The 23,720-nt window shown below is 39.6% G+C and overlaps 2 protein-coding genes across 7 annotated transcripts in view; one reads left to right on the forward strand and one right to left on the reverse strand.

Moving 5' to 3' along the window:
- DENND5B (DENN domain containing 5B) overlaps positions 1-23,720 on the reverse strand; it is a 189,035-nt gene that overhangs the window by 30,067 nt on the left and 135,248 nt on the right. For 5 of the 6 annotated variants that reach the window (XR_006204761.1, XM_042946198.1, XM_042946197.1 and 2 more), the window contains 4 exons: positions 21,090-21,221; positions 19,554-19,706; positions 18,612-18,690; positions 7,288-7,369 (listed from right to left, as the gene is read on the reverse strand). Coding sequence is in view for 5 of the 6 variants with exons in the window: in XM_042946198.1 (XP_042802132.1) it covers positions 7,288-7,369; positions 18,612-18,690; positions 19,554-19,706; positions 21,090-21,221 (446 nt within the window). In the remaining variant the exon portion in view is untranslated. The remainder of the gene's footprint in view (positions 1-7,287; positions 7,370-18,611; positions 18,691-19,553; positions 19,707-21,089; positions 21,222-23,720) is intronic. The other variant, XM_042946201.1, reaches the window with a different exon arrangement.
- Positions 9,283-11,965, forward strand: LOC122223940 (RAD51-associated protein 1-like). The gene is given in 4 exon segments (XM_042945059.1): positions 9,283-9,304; positions 10,694-11,347; positions 11,594-11,735; positions 11,737-11,965. Coding segments are annotated over 4 exon segments (1,047 nt in total).

Below are 23,720 nucleotides of genomic sequence, written 5' to 3' on the forward strand. Positions count from 1 at the left end.
ATTCTTGACAACTAGGAGGACTCAAAGTGTCAATGTCTTTGCCTCAAGAGATAAACCTGGAAAGACAGGAGGTACCAACAGAGACATGTGCCCAATAGAGAACACAGACTCAGAGAGGTACACTAATCTTGGAGAATACGTTTTTTCTTTAATTGTGTAGACTGAAAGAAATCAAAGTTTAGAATATTACTTGGGTGTTTTTCCTGAAGGAAAAACATCTATGTCAGCTATCTAGGTAATGATTAGGGACTAAAATGAAGCACTTGCCAAGAACCTGGAAACAGGGAAATAATCCTGTCCACTAAGAGTTAAACTCTAAAGTAAATATATCATGAAAAAGAACAACAGTGTATAAAACGTCATTTAAAGGAGGCAGAATGGAAGCAGAGAAGAGGGAGAGACAGCCATGGGCAGTGTTTTCTCAGGGGCTTCCTGAGACGCTATCAGTCCCATGAGCATGAGGATCAGTAGCACGGAGCTGGATGATTAGGCTTCCACATCTCTTCTTTTGAAGAGAGCAAGCAGTCTTCTGATTTTTATCTAGCTTCCAGGCAGAGAATACCCGTACTGGTGAAAGACCATCAAGTCATCTGGTTGGGGAAATAATGCTCTCGTTTCACAGGCAGAAAACCTGGCACCCTGGTGTATTGCTGGTAGGAACGTAAAATGGTACAGCCACTGTGGAAAACAGAATGAATGGTGGCTCTTCAAAAAATTAAACACAGAATTACCATGTGACCAAACAATTCTACTTCTGGGTATATACCCAAAAGAACTAAAAGCAGGACCTGAACAGATAACTGAATACCCAACATTTATAGTATTCACAATAGCCAAAAGGTGGAAACAATCCAATGTTTACTGTTAAAAAAATGTGGTATATATATATATAGAAGATGGAATATTAATCTTTAAAAAAGAAGGAAATTCTGACACAGGTTATAACATATATTTAAACATTTTGATAACGAACATTAAAAAGAATGTTTAAGGGTACCTGGGTGGCTCAGTCAGCTGAGTGTCTGACTTCAGCCTAGGTCATGATCATGAGTTTGAGCCCTGCACCAGGCTCTCTATTGGCACAAAGCCTGCTTCAGATCCTCTGTCTCTCTGCCCTTCACCCCCAAAAAATATATTAATAAAACACTTTAAAAATATTCATTTTTGAGAGAGAGAGTGAGTGCACACATGTGTGTGCATGCATAAAAGGGAGAGGGGCAGAGAGGAGAGAGAGAATCCCAAGCAGGTTGCATGCTGTCAGCACACACCCCAATGTGGGGACTGAACCCATGAACTGTGAGATCATGACCTGAGCCAAAATCAAGAGTCAAATGCTGAACTGACTGAGCCATCCAGGTGCCCTCATAATGAACATTTCAAAAAATATACGAAGTGAAACAAACCAGATGCAAAAAGCATGATTTGACTTAAATGAGGTACCTAGAATAGTCAAATTCACAGAGACAGAAAATTTCACTCCTATTTCATAGGAGTGGGCCGCCTAAATGGCTCAGTCAGTCATTTGAGCGTCCCACTTTGGCTCAGGTCATAATCTCGTGGTTCATGAATTTGAGCCCCGCACGGGGCTCTGTGCTGACAGCTCAGAGCCAGAAGCCTACTCTGGATTCTGTATCTCTCTCTCTCTCAATAATAAACAGACATTTAAAAAAAAAAAAAAGAAAGAAAGAAAAGAAAATGAAAACGTGGTTACCAGGAGCTTGGGGAGAACTAAGAATGGGGAATCATTTATTGTTCAATGGGTACAGAGTTTCAGTTTGGGATGACAACAGAATTCTGGAGATGGATAGTGGTGATGGCTGCACAATAATGTGAATGTACTTAATGGGTGTGTGTGTGTGTATATTCATACATATAGTCTTTCTTGTGATTAAAAAAATTTAATTCCAGTAAAACACACAGTGTTATATTCAGTGTACAATATAGTGATTCAACAATTCTATACTCGGTGCTCTTCGTAAGTGTACTCTTAATCCCCTTCACCTGTTTCACCCATCTTCCCACCCACCTCCCCTCTGGTGACCATCAGTTTCTTCTCTATAGTTGAGTCTGTATTTTTCTGGTTTGTTTTCCCCCCCTGCCTTTGTTCATTGGTTTTATTTCTTAAATTCTCCACATGAGAGAAATCATATGGTATTTGTCTTTTTCTGACTGACTCATTTCACTTAGCATTATACCCTCTAGCTCCATCCTTGCTGCAAATGGCAAGATTTCATTCTTCTTTATTATTACCTCAACACTTATCTATTTATTTTTAATAAAGATTTTATTTTTTTCAGTTATTTATTTGTTTTGAGAGAGAGTGAGTAAGAGAGAAAGCGCACACAAGCAGGGTTAGGGGCAGAAAGGAAAGACAGAATCCCAAGCAGGCTCCATGCCATCAGCACAGAGCCTGATGTGGGGCTCGAACTCACGAACTGCGAGATCATAACCTGAGCCGAAGTCAGATGCCCAACCAACTGAGCCACCCAGGTGCCCCCAATTTTTTTTCTTTTTAAAGTAAACTCTAAGCGCATGATGGGGCTCAAACTCAGGACCCCGAGATCAAGAATCTAATGCTCAACCAACTGAACCAGCCAGGCACCCTGCCAACCAATCAAGTTTTATTAAAAGCATCTATCATTTTGTCAAAACATCACTTTAGGATACTCGGGGGTCTTTTTTAGACTTTTTGTAAGACAAAGACTAAAAATTAAAAGTCCAATTTTAATTTGTTGTGTGTTAAGTCACAGGACATCAGTTTTTCAGCTGAGTACCGTGAACAAATATAGATTTCGTCAGAGTTATACTAAATTATATTTAAACTGATATACACCCTTACACTACTGCCAACTTATTTGTGTCTAGTCACAGTAGATATTTTCCTGGTGATGTGGCAAAGGCTGAGTACTTGCATCTAGTTAGACAGAGACCTGACCTATGGTCAGGATACCTTAGTTCTAGTTCCACTTCTGCTGTTAATTGGTAATATGGTCTCAGACTTGACCACCTGGGCCTGAGCTTTCACATCTGTAAAAAGAAGCTAAGCAATAGGACTTACATTTCTTGTATACTGTCACATTTAAACCGATTAGTAAAAAGTATCTCAGCAATCACCACCTTTCTTTCTTTCTTTTTTTTTCTTATTTATTTTACAGGCATCTGAAGAATTTATTGTTTTTAATTTTATTTTTTAAATTTACATCCAAATTAGCATATAGTGCAACAATGATTTCAGGAGTAGATTCCTTAGTGCCCCTTACCCATTTAGCCCATCCCGCCTGCAGTAACCCTCAGTTTGTTCTCCATATTTATGAGTCTCTTCTGTTTTGTCCCCCTCCCTGTTTTTGTATTATTTTTGTTTCCCTTCCCTTATGTTCATCTGTTTTCTCTCTTAAAGTCCTCATATGAGTGAAGTCATATGATTTTCATCTTTCTCTGACTGACTCATTTCACTTAGCCTAATACCCTCCAGTTCCATCCACGTAGCTGCAAATGGCAAGATTTCATTCTTTTTTATTGCTGAGTAATACTCCATTGTGCATATATACCACATCTTCTTTACATGTTCATCCATACATGGACATTTGGGCTCTTTCCATACTTTGGCTATTGTTGATAGTGCTGCTATAAACATGGGGGGTGCATGTGTCCCTTTGGAAACAGCACACCTGTATCACTTGGATAAATACCTAGTAGTGCAATTGTTGAGTTGTAGGGTAGTACTATTTTTAATTTTTTGACGAACCTCCATACTGTTTTCCAGAGTGGCTGTACCAGCGTGCATTCCCACCAACAATGCAAAAGAGATCCTCTTTCTCCGCATCCTTGCCAACATCTGTTGTTGCCTGAGTTGTTAATGTTAGCCATTCTGATAGGTGTAAGGTGGTATCTCATTGTGGTTTTGATTTGTATTTCCCTGATGATAAGTGACGTTGAGCATTTTTTCCTGTGTCAGTTGGCCATCTGGATGTCTTCTTTGAAGAAGTGTCTATTCATGTCTTTTGCCCATTTCTTCACTGGATTATTTGTACTTTGGGTGTTGAGTTTGATAAGTTCTTTACAGATTTTGGATACTAACCCTTTATCTGCTATGTCGTTTGCAAATACTTATCCCATTCCGTCTCCCACTGCCTTTTAGTTTTGCTGATGGTTTCCTTTGCTGTGCAGAAGTTTTTTATTTTGATGAGGTCCCGTAGTTCATTTTTGCTTTTGTTTCCCTTGCCTCCGGAGATGTGTTGAGTAAGAAGTTGCTGCAGCCAAGATCAAAGAGGTTTTTGCTTGCTTTCTCCTTGAGGATTTTGATGGCTTTCTGTCTCACATTTCGGTCTTTCATCCATTTTGAGTTATTTTTGTGCATGGTGTAAGAAAGTGGTCCAGGTTCATTCTTCTGCAGGTCGCTGTCCAGTTTTCCCAGCACCACTTGCTGAAGAGACTGTCTTTATTCCATTGGATATTCTTTCCTGCTTTGTCAAAGATTAGTTGGCCATACGTTTGTGGGTCCATTTCCGGGTTCTCTATTCTGTTCCACTGATATGAGTGTCTGTTCTTGTGCCAGTACCATACTGTCTTGATGATTACAGCTTTGTAGTATAGCTTGAAGTCCGGAATTGTGATGCCTCCTGCTTTGGTTTTCTTTTCCAAGATTGCTCTGGCTATTCGGGGTCTTTTCTGGTTCCATACAAATTTTAGGATTGTTTGTTCTAGCTCTGTGCAGAATGCTGGTGTTATTTTGAGAGGGATTGTACTGAATATGTCGATTGCTTTGGGTAGTATTGACATTTTAACAATATTTGTTCTTCCTATCCAGGAGCATGGAATCTTATTCCTTTTTTTTGTGTGTGTGTCTTCTTCAAGGGCTTTCATAAGCTTTCTATAGTTTTCAGTGTATAGATTTTTCACCTCTTTGGTTAGATTTATTCCTAGGTATCTGATGGTTTTTGATGCAATTGTAAATGGGATCGATTCCTTGATTTCTCTTTCTGTTGTTTCATTGTTGGTGTATAGGAATGCAACCGATTTCTGTGCATTGATTTTATATCCTGCAACTTTGCTGAATTCATGAATCAATTCTAGCAGTTCTTTTGTGGAATTTTTTGGGTTTTCCATATAGAGTATCATGTCATCTGCCAAGAGTGAAAGTTTGACCTCCTCCCGGATGATTTGGATGCCTTTTATGTTGTCTGATTGCAGTGGCTAAGACTTCCAATACTATGTTGAATAACAGTGATGAGAATGGACATCCCTGTCTTGTTCCTGACCTTAGGGGGAAAGCTCTCAGTTTTTCCCCATTGAGGATGATGTTAGTGTTGGGTGGTTCATATATGGCTTTTATGAACTTGAGGTATGCTCCTATCCCTACTTTCTTGAGGGTTTTTATCAAGAAAGGATGCTGTATTTTGTCAAATGCTTTCTCTGCATCTATTGAGAGGATCATATGGTTCTTGTCCTTTCTTCTATTGATGTGATGAATCACGTTAATTGTTTTGCGGATATTGAACCAGCCCTGCATCCCAGGTATAAATCCCACTTGGTCGTGGTGAATAATTTTTTTAATGTATTGTTGGAGCCGGTTGGCTAATATCTTGTTGAGGATTTTTGCATCCATGTTCATCAGGGAAATTGGTCTATAGTTCTTTTTAGTGGGGTCTCTGTCTGGTTTTGGAATCAAGGTAATGCTAGCCTCATAGAAAGAGTCTTGAAGTTTCCTTCCATTTCTATTTTTTGCAACAGCTTCAAGAGAATAGGTATTTTTTTTTTCAAAAAAAATTTTTTTTTCAACGTTTTTTATTTATTTTTGGGACAGAGAGAGACAGAGCATGAACGGGGGAGGGGCAGTGAGAGAGGGAGACAAAGAATCGGAAACAGGCTCCAGGCTCCGAGCCATCAGCCCAGAGCCCGACGCGGGGCTTGAACTCACGGACCGCGAGATCGTGACCTGGCTGAAGTCGGACGCTCAACCGACTGCGCCACCCAGGCGCCCCAAGAGAATAGGTATTAACTCTTCCTTAAATGTTTGGTAGAATTCCCCTAGAAAGCTATCTGGCCCTGGACTCTTGTTTTTTGGGAGATTTTTGATTACTAATTCGATTTCTTTACTGGTTATGGGTCTGTTCAAATTTTCTATTTCTTCCTGTTTGCTTTGGTAGTGTATGTTTCTAGGAATTTGTCCATTTCTTCCAGATTGCCCATTTTATTGGCATATAATTATTCATAATATTCTCTTATTGTTTTTATTTCTGCTGTGTTGGTTGTGATCTCTTTCATTCTTGATTTTATTTATTTGGGTCCTTTTCTTTGTCTTTTTGATCAAACTTGCTAGTGGCTTATCAATTTTGTTATTTCTTTCAAAGAACCAACTTCTGGTTTCATTGATCTGTTCTACTATTTTTTTGGTTTCTATAGCATTAATTTCTGCTCTAATCTTTATTATTTCCAGCAATCACCACCTTTCTAAGCTTCAAAACTTGAACCAAAATAGTTCAGTAGCAGTTTGGCCAGTAGAATCAGGTAAAGATATAAAGGCATATGCGAAAATATTAGATAAGCACACACACACACACACACACACACACACACACACACTCTCATGTACACTCACAGAGCTTAAAGTAGGCAAATCCTTCATTTAACAAATATTAATTGAGCACCAATTACATGTTGAACTCCATCAACATTTAGTAGTAATTCAAAAGTTTTACATGTCAGACAGATTGACCTCTCTCACGAAGGTTGTTAGAACAAACAAACTCAAATAATTGCTACGGAGAGGACACACAGGGGTGTGAAAGAGAGTGACTGGGTGGCTAGCAGGTGGTCTAACAGGTGGTCTGGGCAGGCTTTTTAGACAAAGCAACATTTGAACTAATATACAAATGACAAGAAGGAGCTTAGCCTGTGCTTTCCAATGATTTCTAAGACCAGTAACTACAACTAATAATTCTCAGATTTGCATTTGCTTCAAATTAAACCTACCTAATAGCAGTTTTTTTGCCAAGTAACCTGGCATTATGTGCAGATATTTTTGGTCTGTGACTGTGGGCAGCAGGTATTTAAGGAGGTTTTAAAAAACTGAATAAACTGGAAAATAATTTCACTACTTTAAAAATCTTCTCAGTTGTATTTTCCCTTTGGATTTAATGTCAGGAAAAAAAACAGTAAAGTAAGCAAGATTATAAAAAATGTTTTCTTCAGAATACATAAGCAAAAAATACATATAGCCATAATTATTTGAGCAATGTAAGTGAAAGCCACAAATATTTAACAGTTATCAAATATTAGCACATATACCTCATGTCTTGGATAAGAGAGACCCTGAGTGTTGGCAACATAACTCCTGAGTCAGATTTTCTTCTTTCTGGTCCAAGGGCAACTATACAAAAAAATACCAGCAAAGTATTAGAAAAATAATAGCAAGGACAAAAAAATATATACATGGTTCACATCCTATAAATAAATACTTTCAAATTACTTTGATAAGAACAAATTTTTTTTAATGTTTATTTATTTTTGACAGAGAGAGAGAGAGAGAGAGAGAGAGACAGAGCATGAGTGGGGGAGGGGCAGAGAGAGAGAGGGAGATACAGAATGGGAAACAGGCTCCAGGATCCGAGCTGTCAGCACAGAGCCGGGCTCGAACTCACAGACCATGAGATCATGACCTGAGCCTAAGTCGGACGCTCAACCAACTGAGCCACCCAGCCGCCTCGATAGGAACAAATTTTAAAGACAACAGAAAAGCTAGAAATTTTTTCCCTGAATGTTGCTACTTTATTAATACAGAAAAACAGCTATTTTCTTTCTAATTAATCTGAAGCTGCATTTGGAAATTTAAAATGAATCATAAAAGCCTACTTTTGCAAATAATAAATAAACTTTTGGTCATAAGGAACAGTCATTAGCTAAAGTTATTCATTCTAATAGCTCAGGATAATTACAAGAAAGCAATGTCTATAAATTAAGCTACAAAGTGTGTGATTCACGTCTGGGCTCATAAATTGCAATCACATAATTTCCTTATGCTGTGAAAGAGTGCTTAGTAAGGAAAATCCAGGGGCACCTGGGTAGCTCTGTTGGTTAAGTGTCTGACTTCGGCTCAGGTCATGATCTCACAGTTCAAGAGTTTAAGTCCTGCATCGGGCTTTGCACTGACAGCATGAAGACTGGGATTCTCTCTCTCCCTCTCTCTGCCCCTCTCCCACTCTCTCTCAAAATAAACAAACTTAAAACAAAATAAAATAAAAAGGAAAATCTAGGGGTGCCTGGGTGGCTCAATCAATTGAGTGTCTTGACTCTTGATTTTGGCTCCAGTCATGATCTCACAGTTCATGAACGCAGAGCCTGAGATTCTCTCTCACCCTCTGTTCCTACCTTGCGCTCTCTCTCTAAAAATAAATAAATAAATAAACATTTTCCTTTTTCAAAAAAAGGAAAATCTAAGAGTCTAGGCTCTCTAGTCTGATAAGTTTCTACTTCAAAGTTCAGAATCCAAACTATAGTATATCAGGCAAACTGAGTAATCGTCATGGACAGTTAGAAGTTTAATGTCCATGAATCATTCTCTTTGGAGCTTGAATGGTTAACATTTATAAAAGAAGGAAAGATTATTCTCTTATATAGCAATAGCTAAGCAAGCAATTGTGGGCTAATGTAGCTGGAGTGCTCAATCTCACTTTAAATGGGATGCTGTGGAGTTTTGTGCCCTTTATTTCCATTTTACTATCTGTAAACGAAAACTAAATTGCAGCATCACACTTAGCAAATACATGGATAACATTAGAATTTAAGATGTGGGTTTTACTGTATATTAAACGTCCATTTTCCCAGTTTTTAGATCCATTCTAGTTTGTGGGGACTAGGATACAATGCGGAAACACATAGATATATTTGAAGCTGTCAGTGAACATTTTGTTGTATTTGGATCTGCATGTTTTGGCATCTAGTAAAAGAGGCTAGGCTGATACTTGGCAGGTATGAATGAGCACGGATGAGGCTGCCAGGATAAAGAGACGGTGGCCAGGCCAACCTAAAGGGAGTTCTTTTCAGGGCCTTCCATTACCAGGTCATTTGTCATGGCAGTTTCGGGAGGGAGTTTTCAATGGGTCACTGAAAATGCTACTTTATCTGGATACCTAGGAGGTAACAGACACCCAGGAAACTGTTCCAGAGACTTGCAGGGAATGTGCTATGTTAGTCTTCCTGTCTGAGACTATCACGATTTAAGTGTGTTGTTAATGAAAGCACACCTTAGAGAACGCCTCTCTACGTGCTAGATGATGAGACAGCATGAAAGAAGGCCACACCAGTGGTAAGAAATAGGTTGAAAAGAGAGAGAGAAAAAAAAAGATCACAAGGCAGGAAAAAGGAGCTGAAACCATAATCAGCAACTTGGCTAGAGGGAGACATGACAACAAGAAAGAATCATGCCTCTGGAAGCAGAGAAGAGGGGAGAGACTTAATAAAAAAGGAGGCTGACATTTAAAAAAGCAGCAGCATCCACAATAAGAGCATTCACAGGCCTAAGCTTTTTTCTAGGAATCCTATTTTGGAACCCTATATCCTCTATTCTTTGCTAATCAATGTTTCTTAAACATACGATGTATTTTTCCATGTCTCCATGCAATCTGTTAGTCTTTAGCTCGCCCTTTAACACTTCTGTATCCTTCCCCATGTTTATAGCCTATTTAGCATTTTTTTTTTTTTTAAGAGAAAGAGCTCACACATAAGCAGGGGAGAGGGGTGGAGAGAGAGAGGGAGGGAGGGTGAGAGTGGGAGGGAAGGCGCGCGAGTGAGAGAGAGAGAGAGAGAGAGAGATAATCCCAAGCAGCACACGATTAGCACAGAACCTGACGTAGGGCTTGATCCCATGGCACTGGGATCAGGACCTGAGCTGAAATCAAGAGTTAGATGCTCAACTGACTGAGCCAGCCAGGTGTCCCCAGCCTATTTAGCATTTTAGGTTGAGAGGACTATAGCTTAACAGCTAAGAACATGGCTTTCTCAAACCCTACAGAGAACTTAACAGCTCCCTGACTTTGGGTGAGTAATTTTACCTCTCTATGGTTTGTTTCGTCATCTGCAAACAGGTCAGTAACAATAACTACCTTAGAATACCTAAGCACTTAGAATACTGCCTGGAACAAAATAAGTTCTCAATAAATAAAATAAAATTTAGCTTTAATTTTGCCTCTTTGTGAAATCTTTCCTGAATATTCTCTCTAAGGTACACTGTTAGATGTGGTTCCCTCTAACAGGACCTATAAAACTGAACATGTAACATAAACTTAGCATAATCTAACATTTCTATTACTGTTAAACTATATGCCTCGAGGCTCAGTCATATCTTTTTCTTAGGATACTCAAAGGGCCTAGCAGAGGCCCAACATACAGGCTCAACAAATACTCAAGGAGGAAGATGAGACTATTTCGGGCCAGATGGCAGAGCCTTGAATGACAAATTAGAAATCTGCAGAACTCCTAGGAAAGGGGGGAAGGATTGTGAAAAGAATTCTATGCTCCCGAGGGCTTTTTATTAGTTAGTTAACCACAGTGAGAGTGTGATGGTACAAGAGAAGTAAGGGAGATGAGCTACAAGTTATTCCAAAGGCCAGCTTATGGATAAGGAGTGGCAGCCAGTGAGAACAAAGAGGAGAAACGTGCAGTGGCAGCAAACACAGAACTTAATGACTTGATGTAGAAAGTGAACAAGACTCATCCACTGCTGCCAACAAGAACTTGAAAACTGCAGATTTTCAGTGTTGGAGGGGGCCACGGTGTGTGAGGCATAAGAATCCGGTCAATTACTCATGGTTTCAGGACTCTGACAGCGATGATGACTTTATTTCTGCAACTACACCTTTAAATGAGAAACCCAGAACACCACCAAAGGAGTTAAAACTAGAAACAAGGAAACCTAAACTGAAGAATCTCCAGAAAGAAGATATCCCACTGCAAGAGAAAACCCCTAAAAATAGGATGGCTTTAGGTGACAAGCTATACCAGCAAGACTTAGAAGTTGCACTAGCTTTATCAGTGAAGGAACTTCCAACGGTCACCATTGATGCAGAAGAGGCTGGAGATAAAAGCATTGAAAAATGTGACAGTAGTGAAACCAAAACAATGAGTAAGGACCCTCATATCTCCAATTGCAGTGTAGCCAGTGATTATTTAGATTTGGATAAGATTACTGAGGAAGATGGTTTTCCTGGTGTGCAAGGGAAAAGAGAAGCCGCATCAAAGACTGTGGTACAACAGAGGAAGATTCTTCTGGAAGGCAGTGATGGTGACAGTGCTAATCACTCTGAACCACACTTTGCAACTGGTGAAGAGTCTGAGGATGACTCTGATTTTTAAATTTTTTTTTTTTTTTTTTCAACATTTTTTATTTATTTTTGGGACAGAGAGAGACAGAGCATGAACGGGGGAGGGGCAGAGAGAGAGGGAGACACAGAATCGGAAACAGGCTCCAGGTTCCGAGCCATCAGCCCAGAGCCTGACGCGGGGCTCGAACTCACGGACCGCGAGATCGTGACCTGGCTGAAGTCGGACGCTTAACCGACTGCGCCACCCAGGCGCCCCTAGGATGACTCTGATTTTAGTGAGAGTGCAGACAATGATGAATACTTCACCATGAGAAAAAATAAGGTGAAAGAAATTAAAAAGAAAGAAGTGAAGGTCAAATCCCCAGTTGAAAAGAAGAAGAAACCTAAATCCAAATGTAATACTCTGGAAGCGACTTCAGGAGACTGCTCAAGTCGCTGTGAAATCAGAACCTCAGCCTTCACCAAAAAAGGTCTCTGTTTCTTCAGAGGCCACTAGGAAACCACTACAAATAAGCAGTCCTTCAGCTGAAAACAAAAAACCTAAGTGGGTTCCACCAGTGGTATCTGGAAGCAGCAGCAGCAGGAGCCCACTGGAGAGTCTCTGCCTTGGTTTGTCCAGATTAAACTTTGCATCCAAATGCTGCTAGTAGCTGAGTGTGGTAGTAAACCCGTTTGATTAAGAGAATCACAGTTTTACAAGTGTGTTTATATTTGATTTGTGTTTATATTTAAGGAGGGTATCAAAATATAAAGGAATCCTTTAATGTCCTATAAATCGCCTCTACCCATTCTGTGATATTCTCTGAAGCTATTCAAGACTTCAATAAAAGGTTTATCAGAATTATCTTGCAATATCATTTCCTTCTGAAGAACATATGCTACTTTTCCTGTGTATAATAAGTCATTGTCATTAAGTGGTTGTCAGTTTGACATGGAGGAAGTCCATGTTGCATGCTGTTCTTTCCTAGAAACACGATGTTCCTTTCTAGCTTTGTCTAATTTACGCACCTTAACTGTAACTGTTCAGAGTTTATCTGGCAAAAGGAAACATTCCCACGTTTTCCAGGAGACATTTCTGATATTTTACCGAAGCCACACTGTCAGTTTTATTGCAAAGATATTTCTTATTTTAGCCAAATACTTATAGTAAGAATTCAGAATTCTTTTACACATTAAAATGGTTGCTATAATGACATATGTCTCCTACTCAGAAGTAGATGTTTATTGTATAGCAAATAGAATTTCATGACATTTTATGAAGTTCTCGTCAAAGCCTTTAATAAAAGTGAAAAAGTTAAAAAAAAAAGTAAAGACTCAAGAATCAAAAATATTAAGTATGAATATAAAATGATTTAATGTATATTATCTCATCAAATTATTACTTTCCTTTGGATTTGTTAATCTTAATTTTGCAAATGAAGAAACTGAGGCTCAAAGAGGTCAAGAAACCTGCTCAACTGTATGCATTCATCAAAAGGGGCAGAATACTCTGATGTCACATCCACTGGGTTTTCTGTTACATTACAGATGACTTTCTAGCTGCTAAGCTTGATTGAGAGAAGAGTGCTGATGCATTAAATAATACGGAGAGAAGGGAGAAAGCCAAATAGAGACAGGAGGGAAAGGTGCTGAGATAATTAGTTTGTTTTAAGATGTCCTGAGTTTGAGATCCCACTGGGCCATCAAAGATGGGTGTGTAGGACTAGGGCTGGAGAAAGAGATTTGTGAATAATCTTGCTAATCAGATAGAGGATGACATGGGAAGTCAGCAACAGTAGCTGTTATGTTTTGAATTATGCCCCCAAGAAGATGTAGAAGTCCTAACTCCTAGGACCTGTGAATTTGACCTTATTTGGAAATAGGGTCTTTGTAGCTGATCAATTTGAGGTTATTAGGATGTGCCCTAAACCAATGTGAACAGTGTCCTTATCAAAGTGAAATTTGGATAAAGAGATAGACACAAGTAGAGAAAAGATGATGTAAAGACACATGGAATATACCATTTAAAGGCCAAGAGATTTCTGAGATGACCAGAAGCTAGAAGAGGGGCATGGGATTGATTTCCCTTCCTAACGCAGGGACCACCACAGCTAATACGTTGATTTGGGACTGTTTGTTCTGGACTCCAGAACTGTGAGACTGTTAGCCAGTTTGTGGTACTTTATTGCGGCAGCCCCAGGAAGCCAGTACAATAATTTATTAGTGGCTTTAGAGGAAAGAGTTAAGAAGCTTGTGCAAAGAAAACAGACAGGAGTTAATGAGCGAAGCCACACATTTTACCTAGAGATCTAAACTCTAAGAAGGTTTCTGTGAAGTCTACTCCAGAAGAGAAATTTATATACTATTTAAATGTATACATCTAGGGGCGCCTGGGTGGCGCAGTCGGTTAAGCGTCCGACTTCAGCCAGGTCACGATCTCGCGGTCCGTGAGTTCGAGCCCTGCGTCAGGCTCTGGGCTGATGGCTCGGAGCCTGGAGCCTGTTTCCGATTCTGTGTCTCCCTCTCTCTCTGCCCCTCCCCCGTTCATGCTCTGTCTCTCTCTGTCCCAAAAATAAAAAATAAAAAAAATAAAAATAAAAAAATAAATGTATACATCTATTACTATTTAATTCACCACATTCAAATATAATAGGTCACTTTCTCCTTCAATATAAACACTGTGGATTCAACATTCAGCCATAGGAATTTCTTTCGTATATCTGCCTGAATCAAAGCTGCTACATAGGCAGCAAGTTTGTAGAGGGCAGAGACTGTATATATTATTTCTACAGAACCATTTACAGTCTACAGGCAAGTAAGTAGTTAACAGAGAACTTAAAAACAATTTTTTTTAATGTTTATTTATTTTTGAGAGAGGGAGAGACAGAGTGTGAGCAGAGGAGGGGTAGAAAGAGAGGGAAACACAGAATCTGAAGCAGGCTCCAGGCTCCCAGCTGTCAGCACAGAGCCCACTGCGGGGCTTGAACTCACAGACTACAGGATCATGACCTGAGCTGAAGTTGGATGCTTAACTGACTGAGCCACCCAGGTGTCCTAAAAACTTTTTTTTTTTTTTTAAAGTGAGCTCTACGCCCAACTTGGGGCTTGAACTCATGACCCTGAGATCAAGAGTGACACGCTCTACTGACTGAGCCAGCCAGGTGCCCCTAATAGAGAACTTTTGATGAAGATAAGATGATTGAAGAGTGACTCAAAATTCTTGGGCTAGACCCAGAATGACCATTTAAAAGCAGTATTTTCACCCTCTTCTGCATCCGACTCTACTACTTGGCAACTGATTAAAAAATCCACTGAAAGTTCAGTGGAATCTTGTCTAAGGATGCAAAGTTTAAGAATACCATCTATGTCTAAGCTGGCCAACATTAAAAAAAAATTTTTTTTAATTTTAGAGAGAGAGAGAGGAGGAGCACAAGCACAGGAGAGGAGAGGGGGTGGGGGGTTAAGAGAGAAAGAGAAAGGGGGGGGGGAGAGAGAGAGAGAGAGAGAGAGAGAGAGAGAGAGAGAGAGAATATGAATGAATGAATCTCAAGCAGGCTCCACACGCAGTACAGAGCTCAATGCAGGGCTTGATCCCATGACTCCGGGATCATGATATGAGCCGAAATGAAGAGATGGACACTCAACTGACTGGGCCACCCAGGCACCCCTAAGCTGGCCAACATTTTTTTTTTAATTTTAATTGGCCAATATTTTTAAAGATAGAAACTTTTGAGTAATATGTCAAGAACAGTCTTTCTAGGATCGATTGCATCCTAAGATCCCTTCTCTGAAATAGGACCTCAAACTAGTAGGTGCAGTGACTTGGCACTGCAGAATTTAACTAAGTCAAAATTAAGACAGTCTGAAAGACGTGAAAAAAACTTAAATGCACATTACTAAGTGAAAGAAGCCAATCTGAAAAGGCTATATACTACAGGACACTTAACTACATGGCATTCTGGAAAAGGCAAAACTATGGAGAAAATAAAAAGGTCAGTGGTTGCCAGCAGTTAGGTAAGGAAACAGAGGAATAAATAAATAAGTGGAGTACAGAAAATATTAGGATAAATAAAGCGACACTACATGATCCTATAATGGTGGATCCACGTCACTCTACATTTATTTAAACCCATAATATGTACAAAACCAAGAGTGAACCTAAACTATGGACTTAGGGTAATGATCTGTCAATGTAGGTTCATCAACTATAAGAATGTACCACTATGTTAGGGGATGCTGATAATGGGGGGGGGGGGGGCTGTGCATATGTGGGGGTGGAAAGTATATGGGAAATCTTGTATTGTGTGCTCAATATTGCCATGAACCTAAAACTGCTATAAAAGATAAAGTCTATTTTTAAAAAATTAAGACAATCTACCCTGCTGTGGACAGACTTTCCATTCTTCTGCAACCCTTAAAATGTCTCTGACTCCTGTTCAGTGTTGCTTCTGAAGGAACAATAATGATCTATCATCTAGTCTCATCCTGGCTCAATGCTAGTAACAGTGGTGTTCAAACCTACTGTTTGAACTCTAAGTACACAGAGGATCACTCCTTAATATGAAAATGTAGCCTGTTTATTGCCATTAATTAGGATGCTTCACAGTTGGTAAACAAAAAGTAATTTTGGGGGGAAAAAAAACTCACCCAGATTTAAAAGCAAGTCAATAAACTGCTAATTTCTGTATAATTAGAACACACTGCTTCTCAATAAAGAAGTATTTTATTTTTTAACTAATGTTTTTATATATATTTCACACTGTCATATTTTAAAATTCTAACTTCATGGGCTGAATCATCAGAAGTGTTACAGCAATATTTATAATAAAATCTACACCTCCTAACAGATAATAAGTTTGATTTCAAAAGCTACATGGCTTACATTAGTCCTACTTAGGATCAGTAAAAATATTTAGATTTTGTTCATTCTCTTATGACTAGCCCTTTATCAACACTTGACAGTGCAGCAAAAATAGTGACTACATGAGGCTTGGAACACGTTTGATACTTTTTAGCCTTGACTTGAGAGTTTTGCTGGCTCCACTACTGACTAACAAAAGGCCACTGCAAACAGCTGAGTCTCTGGTCTCCACCTCAACCACCCATCATTTGAGCAGCCAAAGCCATGAAGCTGCTGGTGTTGCCAGGCAGCTGCTCGCTTTAACAGCTGGACATTCTCACATGCCTCATCTGGCAAAAGAGTCAAATGCTTCCATCTCTCTGCTCAGTTCTCCAACATTTCATCCTATAAAGGGTTTATTTCTTCGTAGGAATTTATTTTTTCTAAATAGGGTAAGCTACCTTGGTTATGGTTTTATGGTCCGAACAGTTAAATTTTCTAGGAACACAGGTAAATGTTAGAGATCGTTTCAGGGCATACATGCATTTTTACTTTTTATTATTTTTGTTTTAATTAAAAAAAAATTTTTTTTTACATTTATTCATTTTTGAGAGACAGACAGAGCACAAGCGGGGGAAGGGCATAGAGAAAGGGAGACAATTGGAAGCAGGCTGCAGGCTCCGAGCTGTTAGCACAGAGCCCGATGCGGGGCTCAAACTCGCAAACTGCAAGATCGTGACCTGAGCTGAAGTCGGACTCTTAACTCACTGAGCCACCCAGGTGCCCCCTTTTTATTTTTTTTAGTATTTATTTTTGAGAGACAGAGACAGAGTATGAGAGGGGGAGGGGCAGAGAGAGAGGGAGACACAGAATCAAAAGCAGGCCCCAGGCTGTCAGCACGGTGCCCAACACAGGGCTTGAACCCACTAACTGTGAGATCGTGACCAGAGCTGAAGTTGGACGCTCAACTGACTTAAGCCACCCAACCGCCCTGCATTTTTACTTTTTCAAGAGAGAAAAGGGCAAAGGAGATGGACACTAGAGAACTCTTTTAAACTTGATCTCAATTTTTACAAATACAGTTACATCTTGGGACATCAGAACCTAGGCATTCTATTTAGTGGAGCTCCAGGATAACATATAGTATCAATTTATATTCCTAGCTGTCTGATTAAACACATTTAAAAACTAGGTTTCTGGGGTGCCTGGGTGGCTCAGTCAGTTAAGCATCCAACTTCGGCTCAGATCATGGTCTCACGGTTAATGAGTTCGAGACCCACACTGGGCTCTGTGCTGACAGCTCAAAGTCTGGAACCTGCTTTGGGTTCTGTGTCTCCCTTTCTCTCTGTCCTTCCCTCGTTGTGTGCGTACGCACGCGCTCTCTCTCCCTCTCTCTCTCAAAATAAATAACATTAAAAAAACAAAACAAAACAAAAAAACCCCCTAGGTTTCCAACAATAAACACATTTAGGGTAGTACTGCAATGAAGGGAATGGAAGGGTATGCTTCAATTATATTTGCAATGCCTTCTTAAGCTGCTGGTTGGCTTATTTTTTCAAATCTATTTTTTTTTTAACATTTCTGAATGTGCAAAATAATCTGTAACTTTATTTTTTATTTAAAAATTTTTATGCTTATTTTTGAGAGAGAGAGAGAGAGAGAGAGAGAGAGAAAGAGCATGAGCAGGGGAGAGGCAAAGGGACAGGGGGACAGAGATCTGAAGCAGGCTCTGTGCTAATAGCAGAGAGCCCCACGCAGGGCTTGAACCCGTGAACTGCAAGATCATGACCTGAACTGAAGTCAGATGCTTAACTGACTGAGCCACCCAGGCATCCTGGGTAATCTATAATTTTAGAAAAGGTTCCCAAATAGCTGATTTAATATAAAACATTTTATCTCTACTAGATTTCCACCATTACTTCTACTTTTTGTGAAATAGATGGTTATTTTACATAAAGAAAAATACATATCTACGAACCCTATATAACTCTAACTAGCTAAAGTATAACAACACTTCTAACAAGTGATGTCTTGCTGTAAACTGAAGAAGAAATATGACTCCTGAAGACTTTTGAGGCATATATACATATACATGTTTTTTCTCTGAAAGATTATTAATGATGGGTGTATAAAACTTTAAGGAAAAAAACCCAGGATACACTACAGCCTAACAGTGGTGAGAGTAAGGTATACTTGTATGATCCTTTACAATTCATTAGGGGTTTTCACATGTTATCTCATTTAATCAACATTATAGTCTTATATAGCGTAACATTATTTTCCCTGTCTTGTGGATGAAGATCAGAAAGGTCAAGTGACTATTGCTCCTTCTGCCTTACCCCACTACTGGCAAGATGGGTAAGTTTCAGCCTGAGAGAGAGAGAGAGAGGAGGTATAGACAAAGCCGTATCCTACTGATTCTTCCCATGGTCCAATGCCACCAGTTCCGCAGAAACAAACCAATGAACTCTCACCTGGTGATTCTGCAAGATGCTCTTGCTTCTCTTCTCTGTCCTGAAACTGAATTAAATGTGACCACAAAGCTGACTTCCCCTGAAATTACAAGGCACAAAAAATTTTCATCTTATAAGAACTAATTAATCAAAAAATAATTTCTTATCAAAACCATTCACGTTGAAATGGCCATTTTGATGTTTGGAGATACAAGCTCATCCATTCTCAGCTGTGTAATATTCTGAGCAACTCACTCCTTGTGAAAGGAGGGTCATCCTTTGTCTCGCTGAGAAGATTAGCAATAGCCTGGGGAAGGGCAGCTAAAGAGACGCCAGAAGTACGCATAGACTTCTGAACTTCAGCTCAATTGTTATTTAATTGTATGTTTAGGACTGTCTACACTGGCCACACTAGTAACCACAGAATTAAAAGGCTCTAGCAGCACAGAGTGTATTTATGTATATCCATATGCAAAATATGTTTGTGTGTATGGAATGCCAACTATGGAAGAAAAAAGCCAGAGGAGAAAGAAAAGGGGAGGAAGAAAGAACATGCTCACAACAGAAAACAATCAGAACAGGAGATAAGAGGGACAAAAACAAAGAAACCATTTGATTTTTTGCACCCTGAATAACTAGGTACCTTAAAATGGTAAAGAAGGTTAATTCTGGCTAACAGATTTTTTTTCCTGGACAGTGACGAAAGCAGACACTCAACAGGGGATATGGCCTCTGCAGTAAATGTGCTGTTTTATCCTTTTCTGTTTACCAGGAAAAGAGCCCCAAACCACCTCTTAATCATGGGTTTTATTTTCTTTTTCTGGAATTAAAAAGCCTATGGTGCATTTCCCGTTATCCCGTGACAAAGAAACATACCCTTTAATGTTTATCTTTTTCTCTTTGTGACATTTCTTGACAGGGTTCCTAACGAGCCACATCACCAGGACCTCCTGAGACTATTACCTGCTTAATCTGCAGGCCGTGGCTCCATATCCTTTCCAGCAGGTCACAGAGACTGGCGATCAAGGTGTTCTCCTCCAAGCCGGTTATGTTTGCTTCTCCATGGCCCAGTTCCACTGCTTCATGTCCCATCTTCTCCACCAACATGCGTTTTGTCTGAGAACATCACATGTGGTCACAAGTGTTATCCCAGTAGTGAAGTAAAAAAGCCAACAAGTCAACTACTAGATCAGACACCTGGGTTCCTTTCATTACACCTTTTTTTTAAGATTATTTTTTTTTAATAGGCTCTACACCCCACGTGGGGCTTGAATCCACAGCCCCGAGATCGAGAGTGGCACACTCCACCTACTGAGCCAGTCCCCCATCCCTTCATTATACTTATAATTGTAGATTTTTCATCACTTTGGGAAAAGTATCTTAATTTCTGTGGTCAAATAACTGCAGTAATATCACATATAGTTTTATTATTTTGTCAGACAAATACGGGGTCACTAGTGGGAGAATATGATATTATATGAAAGTATCCTCAAGTAAACATTTATGATGGACAGTTTTCAGAATACTAGCTTGAATAACTTTGGGGAATCACACCAGACCCAGGAAATGGGAAGAATGTGAAACCCATCCTGCCACTGCAACTAAGCCTCCACTGCCCCTGCACGTTGGCAGACTGAAGGTACCTGCAGTTAGCTTTGACTACACTTAGGCAAAAACGACAACACAAACAGCTCTAAATTTTTTCAGAACTCCCTAATTTGTGAGTGAACCAGGTCTCTTTTTCCTTCCTCTTTTCCTCTTTTATCTTGTCTCTGCTCATGAGTATGCACCAGAAAATAAAAAGGAAATAGAAATTAGTTTCAAGTAAGCAACTTACAGCAGTCTTAGCTGCACTTATCAAATGTAAAGTGAGAGAGAATCTAGTTCTTTAAGGTCGAGACCATCTCTCTGATTCAACACTGTATGCTGATACTGAAACCAGTGTATATACTGAATACACAGAAGGTACTCCAGAAGTGACTGTCAAATAAAAGAATGGAATTACTGGCTAAAATGATGTCCTGAATTTTGTCAGTTTGTATTATCGCCTTTGATGAACACAGCTATCTGAGAAGAGACTAGTGTGTTAATATATACAAACCTAACCTATAGCTAAGGTCTTCTTCCTCATGGGTATACATACATGATGGGCATGAACAAGGTTCTACACAAAAACCGTGTTGCCTTTCGCATAAGATGACCACATTCCTGACACAACTTCTGACTGGCTTACTATCCTGTTCATGTTGGAGAAAAAGACAGCAATGACTGAAGAGGTGAGAGAAATTGTGCAGGGCTCCCATGTCACTGATTCTATGGACAACAGAGAACCCGTGAAAATTCATGACCTCAGTAAAGAGTACGTGAGGTTTATACCCCAGGAAAAGTTTTCTTCGAAGAAAGCTGCAGGCTCAGATGGGAGCTGATTCAGTTCATCTTAGCCTCACAAATGGAATTAACATGATAGCACACCGTCTTCCATCAGTGAGTAATACGTACCTTCATTCTACATTCTTTTAATAAGCCTTCTACAAATTTGCAGTTGGTCTGTGCAATCACTGCAGGAGAAAGGTCTGACAATTTGGGTTGCCTCAGGTTTTTTCCTAAACTTCGCGCCTCTTGCATATATTTCTAAAAATTAAAGAGTATTTTTAAATACGTAAACATCAGATACTCTCCTTTCTTAACATTACACAAATAAGTGCAGAAACAACAAGATGCAAAGAAGGCCATAAGTGTATTCATGCAATAGCAATTCAAGTTTTAGCGCCACCTAAAGGCAGAGGGCATTCGTACTCTCCTCACTTTCCAAATGTTAACCCCTGTGAAAATGAGGGTGACAGAAACCCCATCAGGTTAAAACACATTCAAAATACGATGGAATCTAATCTCATCTAGTTTAATCTTTTTACTGGGAATATCCGAGGTTGTGATTAGTCAGGAGCATGATGGGGATGAAAAAAATTGGGGTTTCTGGATTACTAATCCAAGGTTCTACAAGAAACCAGTGATTCTCAGATCACTGGTTTCCTCCTCTCCCCACAGATCGAGACTGAACACACTCCTACCCTCTTGGGCAGTGCTCTCCAACCCAACCCTTTGCTTTTAATCAAGTCACAACAGTGAAATCAGGAGCTCTAAAACCTGGTTGCAACTAATTTTATAACCTCAGGCATATTTGCTTACTTGTAAAATGGGCATAATACATGCCCCCATACCTCACAAGAAAGACCATGAACTCACTCTGAACTTGTTTGCTACATTCCCCCCTTCCGTGCCTTGTTCCACAATCAAGAGAAAGTGGAAACATATTACTTTCAGAGAAAGTGATGGCTCAGAGAGTACCACAGAAATCCAGTCCACTGCTCTTGAGCTTTAGTTAGTGAATGTCCAGGAGGAAAAAAATCACTATGGGTGATTACCACAGGACGCTGGTTGTCCCTCTTCTTTCTGTGCCACCTGCAAAAGCTCATCTACATACTTTACGTTTGCATCAGGACCACGGGGCAGAATCTCCGCAAAGTCCAAGTGTCTTAGGACCATTTTTAGAGAATAACTACTCTAAGTGATATAGTAAAACTAGCAGTTTGTTGAGGGGAGAGAGAGATTGTAAGCCAGCACATCCTCCCACAGGCACATATGTGAAATCTATCTTTACTATCTTAAGGGAAGAATTTGATATTGTAAGGGAAGATGTGTAAAATCCTTTGCATTCTTTAAATAAAAGGGAGTTTGTACATTTAAAATATTTCCCTTTGGAAGACAAATAATCTGCTAAATCTTGTACAAATTTCTAAAAAATCCCACTGATTAGGGATTTGGCTGATCAGTGTACCTGCTACTGCATAAACAGAAAATGTTTCCTTTCTAGCGCAATCATTTTAAGGAAAGATTTTTAAAAAATGAACGCTACAAATACTTAGTTTCCATTATATTTGTGTCTATATTTTTGGCTTCAAATCTTTTTTAGAAGGTCAAAGAAAGAGGGAAAATTGAAAATGAGAGACAACTATCACCACCAGGGAAGTTAAGGGTAATAAGGTCTACCAAAACATCCTGAAGGTTAGTTTTCAAAACGCAGGAAATGAAAAGCTTCAGCAAAACCCACCTGAGATACAAGGCAGAGATCCTATATGAGAATTATAACACCTGCATTTCCTAACATTTCAGGTGGTATAGATATTATCTGGATTATTACAAATCAGAGATAAAAGGCTGGTAAAAACAAATGTTAACTGGCAAATGTTAAAGGGGTTGTTTCTTCCCTGTGTCTGTTCTTCCACCTTTAGGACTTGTGCAAATGCAGAGAACTACTGTGACTCAGTCCTCCAGAAGAGTGAAGATTCAGTCTTAGCTTAGGAAGAAACACTGGCTAGAAGGAGTGAGGAACACTGTCAGGCTAGAGACTAGAAACAGGTCTTGGCATTTCTGTTTTTTCAAAAATATACGAACAATTATGTTATTAAGTAAATAACTGGATTAAGAATAAAGCCCTGTTAAAGTGTACATTCTATTTTATAAATGAAAACAAGCTAGAATGGGGTTATCCTTTGACTGGTCATATTTACCAAGTACACAGCACATATGGGGCAATATGATTATCAGCCAACAGCGAATGCCATAGGGCCCAGTCTTCTCCTGAACATCTCTGGTGAAGCCATGGAATGAGCAACATTCCTCGGACATGCACACAGAGGATACAGGGGGTGGCAGGAGGCCCTTCCTCACAAGAAGTGAGGCTGCCTATGTACATTGCAAGAAATAGAGCACTTGCCTTTATAGTAAACAAGTGATGATAAAAATGTAATTTTCTTTGGGGCAGTTGGAGGAAAAGGTGTACTTTAAGGTGAAAAGTGGAGAAGAAAGAGAAATCTTTCACAAGGAATGTCTTTATAAGAAGTTCATTTTACTACTAAAAGGAAGTGACCCCAGATTTCTTCTGAGATTTCTACTATGCTCTTCTTCATTTCTGTCAAAGCCAAAAATAACAAACCAGGAGTCCTAAGTTCCTCTTGTCCTCAGGTGAGGAGCTGTTGAGTGCAACCTGGTAAACAGGGTTACTGGGAAGAGGACCAGTTTGGCTATCAGCAGTCCTGGGCTATAGGCCCAGCTCTGCCTTGTGTGTCCATT

The sequence above is a fragment of the Panthera leo genome, chromosome B4, assembly GCF_018350215.1.
Source record: "Panthera leo isolate Ple1 chromosome B4, P.leo_Ple1_pat1.1, whole genome shotgun sequence".
NCBI lineage: Eukaryota > Metazoa > Chordata > Mammalia > Carnivora > Felidae > Panthera > Panthera leo.